The sequence below is a fragment of the Phaenicophaeus curvirostris genome, chromosome 8 (assembly GCF_032191515.1).
Source record: "Phaenicophaeus curvirostris isolate KB17595 chromosome 8, BPBGC_Pcur_1.0, whole genome shotgun sequence".
Classification (NCBI taxonomy): Eukaryota; Metazoa; Chordata; class Aves; order Cuculiformes; family Cuculidae; genus Phaenicophaeus; species Phaenicophaeus curvirostris.
The window spans coordinates 17,444,039-17,459,932 of record NC_091399.1 but is presented as its reverse complement, the minus strand read 5'-3'; the positions used below and the strand labels follow the sequence as shown (position 1 = coordinate 17,459,932).

The following is a 15,894-nucleotide window of genomic DNA, read 5'->3' as shown; positions in this document are numbered from 1 at the left end:
CGCCCGCCGCGCCGTCACGTGACTGCGCACAGGCGGACACCCCCCCCCTTACCCCGCGTCACGTGATCGCGCCGCGCAAGGCCGCGCCTCCTTCATCACGTGATCGCACCGCCCCCTCACCCTCCCTCCGCCGTCATCACGTGACTGCACCCACTCTATATAAACCGCTCGCGGGCCGCTGTCCGGCCTTTCCGGCCCGCCAGAAGGAGATGGTGAGAGTGCTCGGCGCGGCCTGGGCCGCGAGTGGCGGCCGGGGCTTTTGTGGGTCCCGCGTCGTCTGAGAGGACAGCATGAAGCTCCGGGGGTGGAGGGTGGGCCCCATTGGGCCCCGCTGGGGGGCGGATGGAGGCGGATAGGCCCCGCCGGGGGGCGGATGGAGGTGGATGGGCCCCGCTCTGCGGCCTAGGCCGCCGGGGCTCCCTGAGGGCCTTGGGGGGCGGAGAGCCTCGTTCCCCACGGAAAGGGAATCTCGTGGGGCTCTTCGTGGGCTGCGTTAGGATCACAAATCATCTTGGGCCCCAGCAGAAGTTAATTAGCCAGCTCAAAGAATGCGGCCTTGTGCAAGCAAGGAACAAGTTGCCCAGAGATAAGGAGGAAGGGAGGGAAAGGAGGGATTTAGAAACTGTTTGGCACAGAACAGGACTGCAACTTGAAGACTGCCGAACTAAGACAACTCTGTAAACTTAACTGATTTATTATCTGGCTTGCAAACGCCTGTATGGAAACTGCATGTGTCTGAGTATAAATACATCCCTTAGTGTACCGATTCGGGGTCGTTCTCCATTGTCTGGGGCGACCCTGGCCGGTCAGTTACCTGATTTCCTATGCGCATTTAATAAACATTTACGTTGCTAGCAACTCCGACTTGTCTCTTAGCATCCTGAACCCTTGCAGGCTGGGGGGCCCCATGGAGCCTTGAGGGCCGCTGCCCCGCGGGGAGGCCTGGCCTCAGGTTCGATGGGGTCACGGCTTTGGGGGGGCCCGTGTGGATGCGCTCCTAGAACATGCTGGGTGGCAGCTGTAGAGATTATGTTTAGATTTCCATCTTTTTTCGTCTCTATGGTAGGTTTTTTGAATAAATTTGTAGCTTTTATTTCAGCCATTCTGTGTGTTTTAACCACTTTGCGAGATTTAGCCATTGCGTGGCAGGAAATGACACGCAGGCAAAGGACTAGTCACTGAGACCTGTCGACGCAGGTTAGAGAATTTAAAATACTTGCTTTCTTTAAAAAAAAAAAGAAAACTCAGCCTTTGATAGGTTAGCCGATTGCAGAAGAATGTAAACCCAGAGTCACAAGCCAGTGAGGAGGGGCGATGGGAAGTCAGGTGATTGAGAACAGGGGATAAATACCCCAATTTCTGTAAACGTGGAGTGTTCCCAGAGAGGGACGCACTTGACTCAGCTGATTCGGGTATTTTATTAAACTTATACACCTTTGCGCAGTCCTTTGTTCTGTTAGTGAATGGGTGTTTCTATCAATTTTCAGGGCTTGCCTGGAATTAAGTACTCCTGTCTTTGCAGAACGATTCAGTGGAAGCCAGAGAGGCACTCCCTGTCCTGACCGGTGAGGAGCAGTGAGCCTTACCCGGATAGGGGACTTTGAAAACAAAGGAAGAGATAGAAAAAACCTTAACGAATTAAGAAGCCTGGATTACGCATGGGACCCAGGTAAGACAAGTGTTAAGTATTACCTGGGTGGTTAGGAGAATAGGACTCAAAGTGTGAGTGCAGTGCAGGCCTTCCCGCAAAGGGAGTGCGGACCCCTTCTAACTGTGGTTCCGTACGTTTGTGAGGAGACTGGCTGGTGAAGGGGCAAAGTGGAGAGGTCCAAGCGAACCATGTCCTGCAGGGAAAACGGATATAATGGAAAATAGGCTTTGTAGGCTCTAGAATAAAAGAGGGATCTGAGGATCACTCTTGAGGCATTCCACCTGACGGCCCTTTAGAGATGTTGCTCAGGAAATGGGGACAAGGTTGCACCCTGGGGAAAGGAGAAGAAAAAGGTGATACAATATTGCATGAGTCTAGTGGGTGAAGGAACCCATTAGGCCTGACCCACTGTATTGGCCATAATCTGGGTCAGCAGGAGATTGGATGGTTCAGGCTCTGAATCTACATGTAAATAGTAGAGAACCATAAACTGAGAGTGATTAGGCTGCATGTTGAAAAGGGTCCCACCCTACATATGTAATGAGGGATCTTGAGGAAAACAAATAGGAAACGGAGAATAAATGGGAAACCCTAGATCATTTACCACCTCCATATAATCCCAGGGAGGTACCCAGTAATCAGAATGAAGTTGGGAAAGGTGAGGAGGAAGAAAGTAGTGAAGAAAATCATGGGGGAGAGGAAGATGGATCTTGCAGGGCCCTCGGCCTCCTTGATAGAGGAACTACAGAGGCTTTGAACCAAAAAACTGGACCAGATCTTAAGGAACATCCAAAATTTCTCTTTGCCCTCTTTGAAGGAGTTGTCTACAGGGGAGATATTCCTCTTAAGGAAGTGCCCGTGCCAGGAGCCCCAGGAGAATTGGGACTTGTGGATGTACCCCAGATTAGCACTGAGGTCTGGGGAATTTAAGAAGGAAATGAAGAAGTTGTTAGTAAACCGTTTGGGGCTGTTAGGAAAGCTTGACTAGTTTTTAGGCCCCAATCTTTACCCTTGGGATGAAACGCAGGTGGCCCTATTTATATTAGAAGAAAGACAGTTTATATGGATGGCTGGAACCACGGGATCTGTGGGGTGAAAGAATCCCCCCAGTGCTCAAGGAGGAGTTCCAGGAAAACAGACTTTTCCTGTCACTAGATGCATTTGGGATCTGAACAATGCCAAGGGGAGGAATAATGTGCCTGATTATAGGAGATTGGTTATACAAGGAATAAGGGAAGCTGTTCCTAAGGGGCAGAATTTTGAAAAGGCTTTTGAAAGTAAAAACAAAAAGAAAAGGATTGTAGGGATAGGATGAGGGGGGAATGGCTTTGAATTGGAAGGGGGAAGAGTTAGACTAGACATCAGGAAGAAATTCCTCACAGTGAGATTGGCAAGGTACTGGCCCCGATTGCTGAGAGAAGCCATGGCTGCCCCATCCGTGGAGGTGTTCCAGGCCGGGTTGGATGGGAGCAGCCAGGTCCAGTGGGAGGTGTCCCTGCCCATGGCAGGGAGCATGGAACTGGATGAGTTTTAAGATCCCTTCCAACCCAAACCATTCTGTGATTGTTAGGAGCTGCCTTATCCTTTGTAAATTGGTGCCTGGAAGCAGATGCCAGGCTGGGGAGAGCCCTTATGTCGTGGGGAAGGTGGAGGTTGTCCCTGCAGGGTACAGTATTGGTCACTGAGGAGACAGCCTTACCCCCATGATGTGTTCTGAGCAGTATTTGTTCAGTGTTACAGTGAAGAACCTGTCTTAACAAAATATTATGGTAGCTCACTTACATGTGCCTGCATGTGATGAAAACTATGTTGGTAGGGACATCTGAGAGGGTGATGAATGCCAACATATCTGAGCTGGGCACAGAATGGTGCATGGCACTGTACCTGGCGTGGCTGAAACAGTCTGAGCACCCAGACTAAGCTCCTGGTTATGTGCTGACCTGGTCTTAATTCTTACAAAAATTAACAGCTAATCTCTTCAATTTAGGATGCGTCAACTACGCTTTTCTCTCTTATGGCTTCAAAACAGGTAGGTGTTACTTGCGTAATACGGAGTTTCAATTGAGAAATAATGTGTCGGTACACTTCTAGTAATTAACTTGGAATATCTTGGGAAATTATCAGAGCAGTGTTTGTAATCCAGTAACTGCTTGCAGCGTCTCTTCAGGCAGTCCTTGCTGTTTTATGGGGAAAAGCCATGTTTGTCTTGTACTGGGAAGTAGGTGTGAGGCTCGTGTTGAGCCACTAGTCCTGCCTCTAACCAGGCTATAGTAGTACCCTAAATATAATTTTTCCTTTATTACTGCTCTCTTGCTATCCACAATAGTCATTTGTTGTTTGGAGGAAAGTGCCTGATGCTTGTTTCAGAAAGAGCCTGTGACTGCCAGGGTGGATGACTGAAGGGGAGAGCCTATGATGGTTTCAGAGTAGTGGACAGAAGTGATTTCTGACAACTGAATGCTGAGGCTTTTTTCTGTGTGTGGTGTCACTGCCACTGGTACTTCTCTCACCCTGCAGTGTTTCAAACAATTTTATCTCTTCCAGAACCGCTGCTGAACATGGAGGATTGATGCTGCTTCACAAGGTAAGAAGTGCTTCTTGAAAATTCAATATACAGTGGTCCTTAGTGTTTGTCTAGACAGTATCTTCTGTTCTCATAACATCAGTAGGCAGAGTGTATTCCCTGAGCTGAGTCTTCCCTCTGTGCCGCAATGATGACACTAGGTTGCTACTCTTGATCAAGAGGATGATGAGCACATAACACCACCATAGTTTTTCTCTGAGGCACAACAACTTAGAGTTCTCCTTGATGTTTTGACTTCTGAATATACTGGTCATAAGCTTTTTTCTTTCAGGATTCGAGCTGTACACTTGGAGGACTTAAAGGAGAAACATAACCTGGTGAGAAGCATGTAGCCTATCTAGAGGTTTCTTCACTGCAGGAGGAAGGGTGGGATGTGTAACATGGGAGGGATGTACTTTAGAATTAATGTCTGTGGGTATGCAGAAACAGTTGATACTTGCTGGTGTTAGTTTTACTTGATTAAATTCAGTTTTTCAAAGCTGTCGCAAGAGGTGATGGCTTGGTACTGTTATCCTAGAGCAGATACAGTGATGATGGCATAGTTCAGCAGAATATCCTGTGAAGAATGTTTGTCTTTCGCTCCTATCTGATGTATCTTGCTCTTGCGACTTCTAGCCAGGAGGTATAGGCTTGGCCATGAAGACTGAGTCTGATTTTGTTTCTTTTGCAGGCACAGGGAGATGAAGCTTTAAGCTGTGTAAGGTAAATATCATATAAAACATGAATTTATATGCCTGATACAGAAAAGGCTGTGATGATGATTGCATAGTTCAGCAGACAACCCGTGGTGATAATGCTGTTACAGTCTTTCGCTCCTATCTGATGCAGCCTCCTGTGCCTTAGCCTGAGTTGGACAGAATTCCTGTGGGAAACTGGGGGTGCAACACAAATGTGTTTTGAAAATTTGTCTCGGGAGATCAGTAAATGGGCTCAATATTAAAAATTCTGAGGGATGAATAGGAGGGCAGAAGGTAGATTGTGCTGGTAAAATTTAAGCACAAGTAGAGCAGAATGAATTTGCTATTTCAGTAACAGGATCTGTTGCTAGTGCTCTGGTTTCTATAGGTGTTCTGTTGCTTCGCAGGCTGTCCTAGGCAGGACACCCATCCCTCCAGTGTGAGCAGCTTTCACTTGTTACTGGTGTTGAAGACATGACCTTCCTAACTGAAGGTAATTTAAAACCCGTTTTGGATGTGTGCCGCATTTGAGCTTGGGATTTTGCTTTTGGAGATAAGAGGATCTGCAAATGCATTTTGTCTGTGGAGAATCTGGAGCAAAGATGCTGGTGCCCAGGGCCTGTCTTCGGGTCCCCTGTGCTTCACAATGAAAGCATTAAGTAATTGTTTTGCAGTGTTGATTTCTAGGATAATGGGGACTAAAAGGGGAAGTGGTAGTGCTACGTATTTAGGAGCTGAAATGCTTCTCCTGGTTAAGACCAACTTGAATGTTCACACAAAAAGTTGTCGAGCTCTGCAGTTCAGAGCTTTGCTCTCTGCAGTTTCAGTGCATGGAGTTGAGGAATTCCTCTGAAGGTTATTAAAGAGTGCTGGGAGATGACTTTAGGCCCCCCCTTGTTCAAGGAGACGGCAGTGTTGCAATCTACTGTAGATGATGTTGAATCAGGTCTCTGATCCCAATGAGGATAAAACTTGACTAAACGCTGATACAGTATTTTGATGTTCTTATGCTAAAACTTTCTGCTGAACCCTATCTAATGGAAGTTTTCCTTTGCAGGCTTCCAGGGCGTTACTCATTGTGATGTAAGTACTTGTTTTAACTTAGCAAGTATTAGCCTAAAAAAATACGCCTAGAAGTGGAGTGTTAACTGCATGTGAGCTGGGAGGGAGGTTCAAAGGCCCCGTGTTGGTGGCTGCTTGCATCTTGTCGAAAAGGTAAAGATGCACAAAGGGTGAACTGCTGGGTAAGGCCTGGCCTTGACAGGCTGGTTTGTGCTTAACACTGCCTGTGAGCTCATGAAATTGCTTGGATAGCACCGTTTGTTCCCTGTTCCCCACAGCAGCCTAAGCCTAAAGCGATAGCTCTCAGTGACTGACAGTGTGAGCTGCCTGTGTGATGAGACGTAACTGCCTTGACTTCAGCCATGGAGGTCTGCAATTAGCTCTATCTGACTTCAGGCACTGGTCTAGGTTTCATCCTCATCTCCTTGCTGGTGTGCTGTCCTGATGCTTTGCTCTGTTCCAGGGCTGGTACGGTGGAGCTGTGAAGTGGCGCATTCGGTAGTGGCACGGGCTAAGGTAAGTTGCCAGCAAATGCAGGGTTCACTTGCCCAGGGCTCTAGGGATGAATCTTCTGCTTTGTGACCAAAGACAACTGTTAACCTACAGTGATTGTAACAGTAATGGACAAAGGAGTTTCTGGAATTCTTAATATGAGGCTCTAGAGTAGCACCAGCACTGCACTGACATTTTATTTAAGTCTGTCTCCTAGATTTGAAAATGAGAGAACTGCTGCATACTTTAATGAGTGCTTCTTACTTGGAAAGCTGCTTGTTCTGCAGTTTCTGTAAGACTACTTTACTAAAGAATGTTAACTACTTTCTGTAAATGAAAAGGCATAGTATATACTGGTTGAAACATCATTGCTGTGAATTCCCCAAATCTGTAGTTGGTGAGAGAGAATGTGTGGTATCCTCGCAGTGCAGAGCTTGTGCTAACCAAAATCAGTGCAATTACTTGCTATTTAACTTTTGCAGGCTAAATTTAGTGGACTTTTGTGGGGAGTAGCACTGACCTTAAATAGTTCTAAGGAGTGTGGTAAATTACTTGTCCTGATGGCTAGATAAGAGTTTGTATGTGATGTGAATGAAGATGTGATTGGAGGCAAGGTCGAAAAGCTGAGGTCATTCTTATCCAGAGAAACAAAAATAACACGAAGCTTCTCTAAGGGTGTACTGTTGGTGATGATTAATTCTGAGCAATGGGAATCTCTCTGAAAGAGGCTGAGGAGGACTCTTGCACTGAAACAGTACATGCATTCAAGCTAACTTGCAACGCTGCCAAGGAGAGTGTTAATAAAACTTCTCTTGTTGCAGGGTGAAGCTCATGGGGAGTTTGTGTGAAATAAGACTAACTTACATCTGAGGTAAGTGTAGAGAACATGGGGTTTCAAAATTACTGGAATATTGTCTTTAAGCTAAGTGCCTGGGTAGTGGTGCCTAAAATTAGTCCCAGAGCAGATCCGATTTGTGTTCCTTTAAAGTATTGATTCTCCCAGTCTCTGCTACAGTGGGAATAAACATGATGTGCTTGAAGCAAGGATGCACTTCTGTGTAGTTCTGAATTTGATTTTAAAAGGAAGGGCTCTCTGAGCAGGTAGCCTGACAATGCCTGAACTGTAGAGTTCTATGTAGAGTTGTTTGTGTGAACAGAAGATGCGACCTCAGTGACTCTTAAAATTGGGGTTTATTGCTGGATGTCTTTGCACAGTGGCAATAGTAACAGCTGAATTGGTGGAGACCACTTAGCCAGTCCAGTGCTGCTGCTGTGGTACAGCAGAGTGCACAGCAGCAGGCATAACTGTTATAACTAGATTCTCATGCATCTGACTGTTGTGTCAGCTGGTCCTTAACACTCAAATCAAAAGCTGAACAAATCCAAATCCCAACCCTGTATGCTATGGTTCTCACTACTTAACAATTTTCTGGTCTTTGTTATGCTGGCTGCACATGAATTTAGAGTCAAGTTTTAGATGGTTGCTTTAAAAACTTTTCTCTAGCAGACTGGTTCTCACTTTTAAGGATATGTTTTCAAGATTATTTCTATGGGACTTGTGTTTTAGGTAGCAAAATGCAGTGAATATAACTTTCTGTTGAGAGTATCACAAAGCAATTAGTAACTGTATACTTGTCCGAGATTGTTCCTGCTTTAGTAATTTTGTACTTCCCAAATAGCTTATGTTTGTAAGCTCTGTCTATCCTATGTGGGTATTGCAAGTTAAAGCTTGTGTCTGTTGCCAGCTGAAATGTTAACTTGGTGAATAGAATTTCATAACTAAACTTGCATAAAGTGGTGGCTGGTATTCTGAAACAGCTTTCTCTTTCTCAGGAAAGGACTGTGCTGTCTGCAGCCTCACTAGGTAAGACCACACAGCAGATGAATTCTGTTACAAACCTCTGGGAATATTTGTAGCCACTGATGAAATTTGATTCTGCCAAATGAGTACTGTGATTTTAAACTTTCTGTTCCACTTTCTCTGAGGTTACAAAGCTGCTGTGGAGCTTTTAGCAGCTGTTCTACTGCACTTGTTAATTGTGTTTTCTTGCTTTAGGTGAGGAGGCAACTTTAAAACTACTATATGAAGAACTGAGAAGGTGAGCGTAATGAGTAACAAAATTTATCTGCTGGAACAAATGATGATAACCTCAGCTTGAACTCTCTCTCTGAGCAGAGATGAAAATCTAAGGTCTGACTTGTTCCCAGCAAACTTCTTGTGCTCTTTTGGTGCTTCATAGTGGTTCTTATGTCTGTCTTAATAGGTGGAAGATTGCAGAATACTGGTTACACTTGCAAGAACAGCACTAAAAAAGCCAAGGTTTTTGTTTCCGCACTGGTAATGTTTGCCTGGTACTGATTGGAACCAATAAAAATGTGTTAACTCTACCCGTTATTGTGAACTGCTTTCTGACTTGGAAGAGTTCTAGGCTACTTCAGAAAAGCTTCAAATACTTGATTTGAAGCAGGGACTAAACTAGTTTAAATGCTAGTCCTGCAAGTGTCAGATATTACTAGGGGGCCCACTGCCATTGACCTGACCAGTGACAAGGTTTGAAATAGTATTTAATCCCAGAGAAAATGAATTAGACAAGATACTGTGTCCATGTGCAAATTAAATCCCTTCTGCACACAAGCAAAAGCTGTTAATAAGGTCTGCTTTCATTCAGAGCTGATTAGTAGTCTCTTAATACCCCCCTCCCCATATTACTTTTTGAAATACCACACTTCATTGTGCCTGTTGAAGAGCTTGAAGGGACTGTTGTAACCTGCAGTGTAGAAGAAGTCTTCATGGAATGGTTGGCCTCTGTTTCTTAAGATTCTGGCCAAGGCTTCTGCTTCCTCAGCATATTTCTCTGGGGAGGCAAATCCACCAAAGGACCTGGTGAAAAGGGAAAGGGGTTGCTTTTTGTTAGAATTCAAGCCCCTGCTTTTTACTTTCACAGAAAGAAACCAGAATTGCAAAGCATGCAGCGTTTAAGCACTAGTGATGCAGTTTGTAGGTGCTGGGTAAACTGCAGAACTAGCTGAATTTGCAATTTTGAGAGCATTAGTTGGCAGAGAGGGCATGTGTAGCTTTGGATGCTTTTCCTATAATAAAGAACCATCATACAGGTTTTATGGGAGTTCATGACTATGAATGAAGGAGGCTAGAAGAGTGGTTTAGGTGTTCTGTAGCACAAGATGTGCCAAAGAGGAGGATTCTTTGGGCTGCGTTTCTAAAAACCCACTCACTACACTATTTGAGACTGCTGATGAATGAATGTTAGATTCAGCACCAGGTGCTGGTGCTGCTTACCGGACGAAGATGGCTGCTGCCTTCCGCTCTTCAATGAACACGTCGGAGTCTGTGGGCTGTGGAGGGGAGTCTTGGTGTTCGTGTGGCACAAAGAAGGAGATCTTGAAGTCTGTGCAGCCAGATTTTATCAGGCATGTCACTGGCACAGTCATATCAATTTTCATCTCTAGAGGAGAGAAAAAGGCTTCTAAGCTGCAAGAAGAGACACTGCCTGAATGCAGCTGTAAAATGTCATGCAGGTTTATCCTAAGGGCAGAAATGAAAGCAGCCTTGGGTTGTAATGTTCTACACTAGAGTCAGAAGGGTATTGGTAACGTGGGGAAAGTGAATCTCCTGTGTCTCATCTGTCTTGTACTATTTGGGTTTGCCTTCCACTTGCACATCTCCTGTTTCACAACCAGCACACTGTACCTTTTTCATTCTTCCCTTGGATGTAGTGGAAGAGTTTCCAGAAGCCTTGGCGCAGCGCCTCCTTCTGGGTCTCTCCCCTAATGACTGTGCTGACCCACTTGGCGGTCTCGTACTGACGCAGCTCATACTCTTTTGCCTGAAAGGTAGTAAGAATCATAGTAGCCATGAGATGAGTAGTGCAGGTGACAGATTAATAGCTTCTCATACCAAATCAGTGTGACACGGGTGTTGCAATGGGCAGTGTTGGGCACCCTCTTAGCTGCAGACCTCTAGGCATTACCCTGGTATCAAACAGCTTGATGCCTCCCTTGTGAAACCATTCTGCTCTGCCTTAGGCAGAGCTCCCTAGACGTTATAAATAGGTGTTCCTCTCTCTGTAATTTCCTGTCAGTGGTACTACTTCCCAGCTCCTCCACAGTCCTCAGATAATCCCAAGTGTGCCTTGGCTCTGCAGCACCCTGACTACAGAGGGCTCTGTTCCCTGGGCCCTTAGCGGTTACCATGATCTCTGCTGTGCTCCACCGAGGGGACTGGAGATCCAGGGACAGAAAGGTTTGCTTGAAGGTCTTGATCATCTTGCTAGAGCTGAAAGGCAGAGACAATTCCATTGGCCTCTTTCCATTTTATGCAGTAGAGTTGGGCAGAAGGAAAGCACTAGGGCTTTTCTGCCTAATGTCAAAGAGCTTTTCATCAGCCTCTGGCCTCCTGACCTTTTAGTCTCATTTGCTGCACTGAAAAGTGATGGGAAAAATTTGTGCAAAACACGTGCTTTCTAAAAAGCAGGTGTTCCTGAAATGGTGTAAGGCCTGGGTTTCAGTGCTTATACCCAGTGACTCAACAAGGGCTGGAATCCTTTTAGACCTGCAGGAACCAACAGACGACCCTGATCAAGAAGCTGTCTTCAAGAAATGTTCATCTTCCAGGACATGCTGCCTTCACTGCTCCATGAAGGGAAGGCATTTCCTGGCTGCCAGACACAAGGCTGCGGTTCTCTAAGTGGCAGGTTTGTGGAAATCTGTAAGTAAAAGGGGCTTGAGAAGTTCAGCCACTTTGCTCCTGGATGAAAAGGTACCGGTGATGATGGGAACTCTGGTATTGGCTGTGCCCATAACTTTATTGGGTCTCTCTTAAGGCCTTCAGCCCCACAGGCAGATCGCAGTGTGTAACATACATCCTAAGAACAGCTTTCTATTGCATTACGACGTCCTTTGCTTTTCACATTGCAAAGACAATATGTAGCTAGCTAGGCAGTTATCTTGATTTCTTAGATTGTGGTGTATTGTCTTCTCAGAGTGTGAATTGCATGTTTCTTGGGTAACAGAGCAAAGTTGGAATATTTTTCACTTTTCCACACCCTCAACTGTTTATAAAGAAGCCCCTGCTCTTGTCACTCCTGGCTCTAGTTTTTTAATGGGCTTTTAGTATTAAAGGTGCACTGATGCAATTTGGCGCAGCTCCCACCTCCAGTGGTGAAGTCTTTAAGATATGTCATCTTTAACACATTTGCAAATGATGGTTTTATACAATCCAGAACTGCCCTGAGCCACCCGACTGCTGCCTTAGCTGTTGCCATTTTCTCATGACATGTAGGTCTCTGCTGAATACTAAATACTACTCTGTACTTTGGTTCCAAGGTGCCTACAAGGGGTTTTCTCTTTGTAACCTATCAGGTTGAAAAGCTTTTATCAGAAAAACAACACTTGAAATAACCTGCTGGACTGTTTTCGCTTAGAATCCCTAAAATAAGTAGTGCACAGAGCACTCGTGTCTTGAGCTTTTTGTAGCAGCTCGTTCAGTTATCACCCTAGAGCAAGGGAAGATCAGAACCATGCAGGAGGAGATGGGTACACGTGGGTAAGAGGAAGCCTTGTCCCCCTCCCTGTCCCAGCCTGAAGGGGTATCGCCTCCAGCAGCCTTTACTGGGGTGACTGGTCCCTGTTGTACTCCAGTGCACTTTCTGGCAGCGGCATTTACAAATGATCAAGGCGTAACAGTAAAGCAGGAATTCCATCATTTTGTTAGAAGCAAATGTGAGTAATTATACTGCAAATTCCTGCAGTGATTTAACCATTGCGGTTTCAAAGGCGAGGATGGTGCTGCGTTGCTGTCACTTCGCTTTCTGTTTCTCCTTGCTGCAACTTCATAGAGAACACATTGCTCCCTTTGTATGCTCCCGGGGTGTGTTAGAAAGCAGAGGAGCACATGTTCCTCCGTTTCCACACGTGCTGCTGTATGAGCTGGCTTGTCTCTGTACTTGCCCTCCATGACACACTTCAGCTACTGGTTAGATCTCTTACAGCTCTAGCTCTGTCCTTTATAATTTGGAGGCCAGTACTCTGAAACATTTTTGAATTACCAATGCTTTTGGCAGGTGGTGACAGACTGAGAGAAATCCTCCAAGTATTTACAGTTTAATTCATTTTTACAACTATAGGACAGCTGAGTTTTGACGTTTCCATCTGTTCTTATTAATGTTACTATAGTGTGTCTAGGCTTTTTCTGTAGCTGTTGACATGTTGGTCAAAGGCACAGAAAGCATAGCAGGTGTCTTCACAGGTTACACTGGTGCTGCAAGTAAGTGTAGCCAGAATGTGCCATTCCACAAGCCACTAATTATGTTAAGAAAATAGAGAAAGTAGACATACTTACATTTTAAGCTGTCCTTACCCTCCTAGCTATAGCAGTCTATCCTTCTGAGGATGCAAATACTCACAAGTTGCTGCATGTCAGCATTTATGTTAGATTCCTCAAGCTCCACCCATGCTCAGCCCCACTGGAGGGAGATGCTGTTATGAAAACCGGAGGGTTGTAACCTGGTACTGCTCGGGGTCCCATTGGCGAGCTCCCACGCAAATACTGAAAGCTCCACCTCCTGCCCACGAGGCAACGCTGGGTCCAGTGTGTGATCAGGCTCTCTAAACAGTTTTGCATGCTTGTGTAACTTCCCCCGGTTTTCATGGCTTTGTGCCTATTTATGTCAGGGTCAGCGGCAGGTTTTGAGCTCTCGGAAGAAAAGAGTTTCACATAAATAAGGTTCCCCCCAGGCTTGGATCACACTAGAGTGATAGCACAGAATGGCAGCTTTTCCTTTACCCTTGGGGTATGACAGTAGGTAAAAATCCTGGCTGCAAACTAAGCTAAGACCATCCTTACGAGATGCTTTTGGCATGTTGTGAAAGGCAGACAGTGTTCTCTAATGGCTGTGTCTGTTTTGGGTGGTATTTGAGATTAATCATCCCCTCTAGCCCTTGGATAGCTGTACAAAGAGGTTATACAAAGCTATTGTGAAATTCTCTCCTGCCTGTAGTACACAAAGCGTAGCTGGGCTCTTCGTGTAAGCAGCTGCAGCTCCAGGCGTATTTGGGTACCAGCACAATAGGGCCGAGTAAACTCCAGTTTGATTTGGAGAACCACTCCTATCTTTGTCGTGGTTTGTGCAAATTCCTTGCAGCCAAATTCAGCTGAGCTCTCTGGGACATTTGAAATCAATAGCTGAGAATGACTTTTAACATGCTGTGTAATCCCCTCCTATTCGGAAACAGGGAATGAAAAACCCAAACCCGTGCCAAACTGCTAACTTAGCTCTAAAGCCAGAAAGCTTTTTAAAGCCACTCTTAACGTGGTTTACTCACAGAGCCTCTTGGAACATGCTGAGGCCTGAAATACAGAACCAGTTCTTTGCACGCTTCGTACTTTTAATTTGGGGAGTAGTCTTTCAGTTTTACCCATCTTCTGCTTCGCTCAGACAGGAAAATCAGCAGGGTGTTTTGGAGAAAGAGAAGCTGCTACGTCATGGGCCTTGCTCAGGAGCTGCAGGCATGCAAAGGCGTATGGTTAGCTGTTAGTATCCATCACCCTAACACTTATCTCAAGTGTGTACTAGTAATTATTTTCCCCGGAGTAGAGAAGTGAAAAACTATACCCAGCCACAACAGGATGGCCAATCTTTACAAATACACCACAAACACGTGCATGGAAAAGCGTTGCCTTGAAAGAGGGGCGATTAATCTATAGATAACTGCAAGCCCACTGTGGATTCTCCTTTTGTTTCTGAAGCAGAGGGGCCCAGAACAAATCCCCAATCAGTTTGTATGTGTCCAGCTGATATTTCTGTCTCCTACAAAGAGCTAACTGTTCCTGGTGGAGTAGCCTGAGATGGGAGAACAATCCTCAGTGTTTTCCTGAGAGGCTGTTTTCCAACGCCCTTGTTTTTCACACATAAGTTCCGAGAACATGTCAACAGTTGGATGAGACAGTAGAGCAGGCGTGAGGACACGCCTTTTGTCCATAACTCTACACATACACAAACTGTATATAATTAAGCAGATGGGAAAGGAATGATGGAAGCTGACCCAGAGTCTCACTGATGTATCCAGATAGGGGAACATCTGTGTACACTAACTCTGCATCCCTTGCCCTTTACACGAGAAAAATAGCGTAGAAGAACTGTTCTAGCACCTTTGAGGTCCCAGTGGTTTGCAGAACGTATTCCAGGGAAGCTTGAGAGGGTATGTATACTGCTGGTTTGCCTGGTTGTACTGCACAAGGAAAAGCAAAACAAGGCAGTAGTAAAGTCTCATACTGCTTATCTAAATACCAAGTTCTCCTTGTGCACTCTAATGCAAAGAGTCGCTGCCCACAGAGGAGCCTTAAATGCACTAATTAAGCCTCAAAGGTGTAGCTTGTGACGCCTCTGTTTAATGTTTTGGAAGTATGTGTGTCTGGGCCTTGGCTGGTGTTTTCTAGAATAGATGACAAAGCAGTGTTTTTTTCTGTACCGTTGCCTTAAACTCAAGGAGTAGAGCTGAGGGCTAAGGCACATAAAAAGATGTGGTTTGTAGCTCAGTTTTACTATTTTCAGCAGGTTCTTCTGGGCAGGACACCATAATGAACTTGTACTTAATTAATAGCATTTCAGTTTCGCAGCTTCTATTGGAGAAGCATAAGGACAAGCCTGTGATACGATCCCTCGTGATTTCCATTTTTCTCTCTGTAGACTTTATCTACTCTTGCCTCTAACAAGCCCAGACACAATACTTAAGCAATGTGGTGCGAAGCAAAAATGGTTACATCTGCTCTGTGGCAACGTGACAAGAGCTGCTGTCAGATTGATGCGAGTGTGTTGTAAGTTGACTTTATCCCCACAGGCAAGTGCAGACCACTTTGCAGAAAAAGGTGAGTGTTTCCACTGACCTAATTGTGTTAGGACTGGAGAAACCTGCAAAATTGTTTTGTTACGGTATGGTTAATGATAACTTGGAGTTGTGTTCTTATCATTGACAAGTCTGTAGCCTAAATTCATCTCCCAAAAGAAGCCTCTTACCCTCTTGTTCTAAAGAAAGAGAAAGCCTGCTAGCAGGTTCCATTTTGTATCTTATTCTCACTTCCAGCAAAGAAAATTAAGAAGCATAAACATACCTTCTTGTAAAGAAGCAGTTGAATGTACTGTAGTACTGTTCTAAGGAGATTCTATGTTATTCTTTGCACTTTGTGGAAATGAAATCACTGCCATAACTGTAAGAAGAGACCTTATGCTCTAATCTTTATGTTAGAGCACACCAGTTTGTTACCATTGGATTGGAGAAGTCATTTGCTTTCTGGAAATTCATATGTAGGTTTTGTCTGTCTGCTTTTTGCCTGATTTCAGCTAATTTGTTACAAATGACACGTGAAACTCTCGCATCTCCCTTCTACCTTGAACATCTGACTCAATGACAGC

General features: G+C 45.1%; 1 protein-coding gene, 1 long non-coding RNA gene and 7 other non-coding genes across 15 annotated transcripts; 8 read left to right on the top strand and 1 right to left on the bottom strand.

The window, feature by feature from the left end:
* The first annotated feature begins 194 nt into the window (after positions 1 to 194).
* LOC138723500 (uncharacterized) lies at positions 195 to 8,854 on the top strand. 6 transcript variants are annotated; one of them, XR_011337882.1, is made up of 13 exons: positions 284 to 739; positions 1,523 to 1,669; positions 3,639 to 3,680; positions 4,196 to 4,235; positions 4,507 to 4,552; positions 4,906 to 4,937; positions 5,320 to 5,405; positions 5,970 to 5,995; positions 6,438 to 6,490; positions 7,288 to 7,337; positions 8,300 to 8,330; positions 8,523 to 8,565; positions 8,731 to 8,854. It is a non-coding gene; the product is annotated as an uncharacterized lncRNA (long non-coding RNA). The 6 variants fall into 6 exon arrangements; XR_011337880.1 differs by lacking the exons at positions 284 to 739; positions 8,731 to 8,854 and adding an exon at positions 195 to 212 and having other exon boundaries at positions 8,300 to 8,706; XR_011337884.1 differs by lacking the exon at positions 8,731 to 8,854 and having other exon boundaries at positions 265 to 739; positions 6,253 to 6,490; positions 8,300 to 8,707.
* LOC138723802 (small nucleolar RNA SNORD74) lies at positions 3,436 to 3,513 on the top strand. The gene has a single exon (XR_011337928.1). It is a non-coding gene; the product is annotated as a small nucleolar RNA SNORD74 (small nucleolar RNA).
* On the top strand, positions 4,059 to 4,119 carry LOC138723808 (small nucleolar RNA SNORD75). Its single transcript, XR_011337934.1, has one exon. It is a non-coding gene; the product is annotated as a small nucleolar RNA SNORD75 (small nucleolar RNA).
* Positions 4,755 to 4,833, top strand: LOC138723803 (small nucleolar RNA snR60/Z15/Z230/Z193/J17). The gene has a single exon (XR_011337929.1). It is a non-coding gene; the product is annotated as a small nucleolar RNA snR60/Z15/Z230/Z193/J17 (small nucleolar RNA).
* On the top strand, positions 4,981 to 5,067 carry LOC138723805 (small nucleolar RNA snR60/Z15/Z230/Z193/J17). The gene has a single exon (XR_011337931.1). It is a non-coding gene; the product is annotated as a small nucleolar RNA snR60/Z15/Z230/Z193/J17 (small nucleolar RNA).
* LOC138723795 (small nucleolar RNA SNORD79) lies at positions 7,145 to 7,223 on the top strand. Its single transcript, XR_011337922.1, has one exon. It is a non-coding gene; the product is annotated as a small nucleolar RNA SNORD79 (small nucleolar RNA).
* On the top strand, positions 8,382 to 8,455 carry LOC138723801 (small nucleolar RNA SNORD47). Its single transcript, XR_011337927.1, has one exon. It is a non-coding gene; the product is annotated as a small nucleolar RNA SNORD47 (small nucleolar RNA).
* LOC138723794 (small nucleolar RNA SNORD81) lies at positions 8,597 to 8,672 on the top strand. The gene has a single exon (XR_011337921.1). It is a non-coding gene; the product is annotated as a small nucleolar RNA SNORD81 (small nucleolar RNA).
* HEBP2 (heme binding protein 2) lies at positions 8,724 to 13,053 on the bottom strand. Of its 2 annotated transcripts, none has more exons than XM_069862605.1 (5): positions 12,825 to 13,053; positions 10,676 to 10,760; positions 10,176 to 10,311; positions 9,765 to 9,930; positions 8,724 to 9,347 (listed from the first exon to the last, which is right to left on the bottom strand). In XM_069862605.1, the coding sequence occupies exons 2-5, from the start codon at positions 10,748 to 10,750 to the stop codon at positions 9,173 to 9,175; spliced, it is 552 nt and encodes a 183-aa protein (XP_069718706.1). In that variant the 5' UTR covers positions 10,751 to 10,760; positions 12,825 to 13,053; the 3' UTR covers positions 8,724 to 9,172. The 2 variants fall into 2 exon arrangements, with proteins under 2 accessions (XP_069718706.1, XP_069718707.1); XM_069862606.1 differs by having other exon boundaries at positions 12,843 to 12,866.
* Positions 13,054 to 15,894: the final 2,841 nt, after the last annotated feature.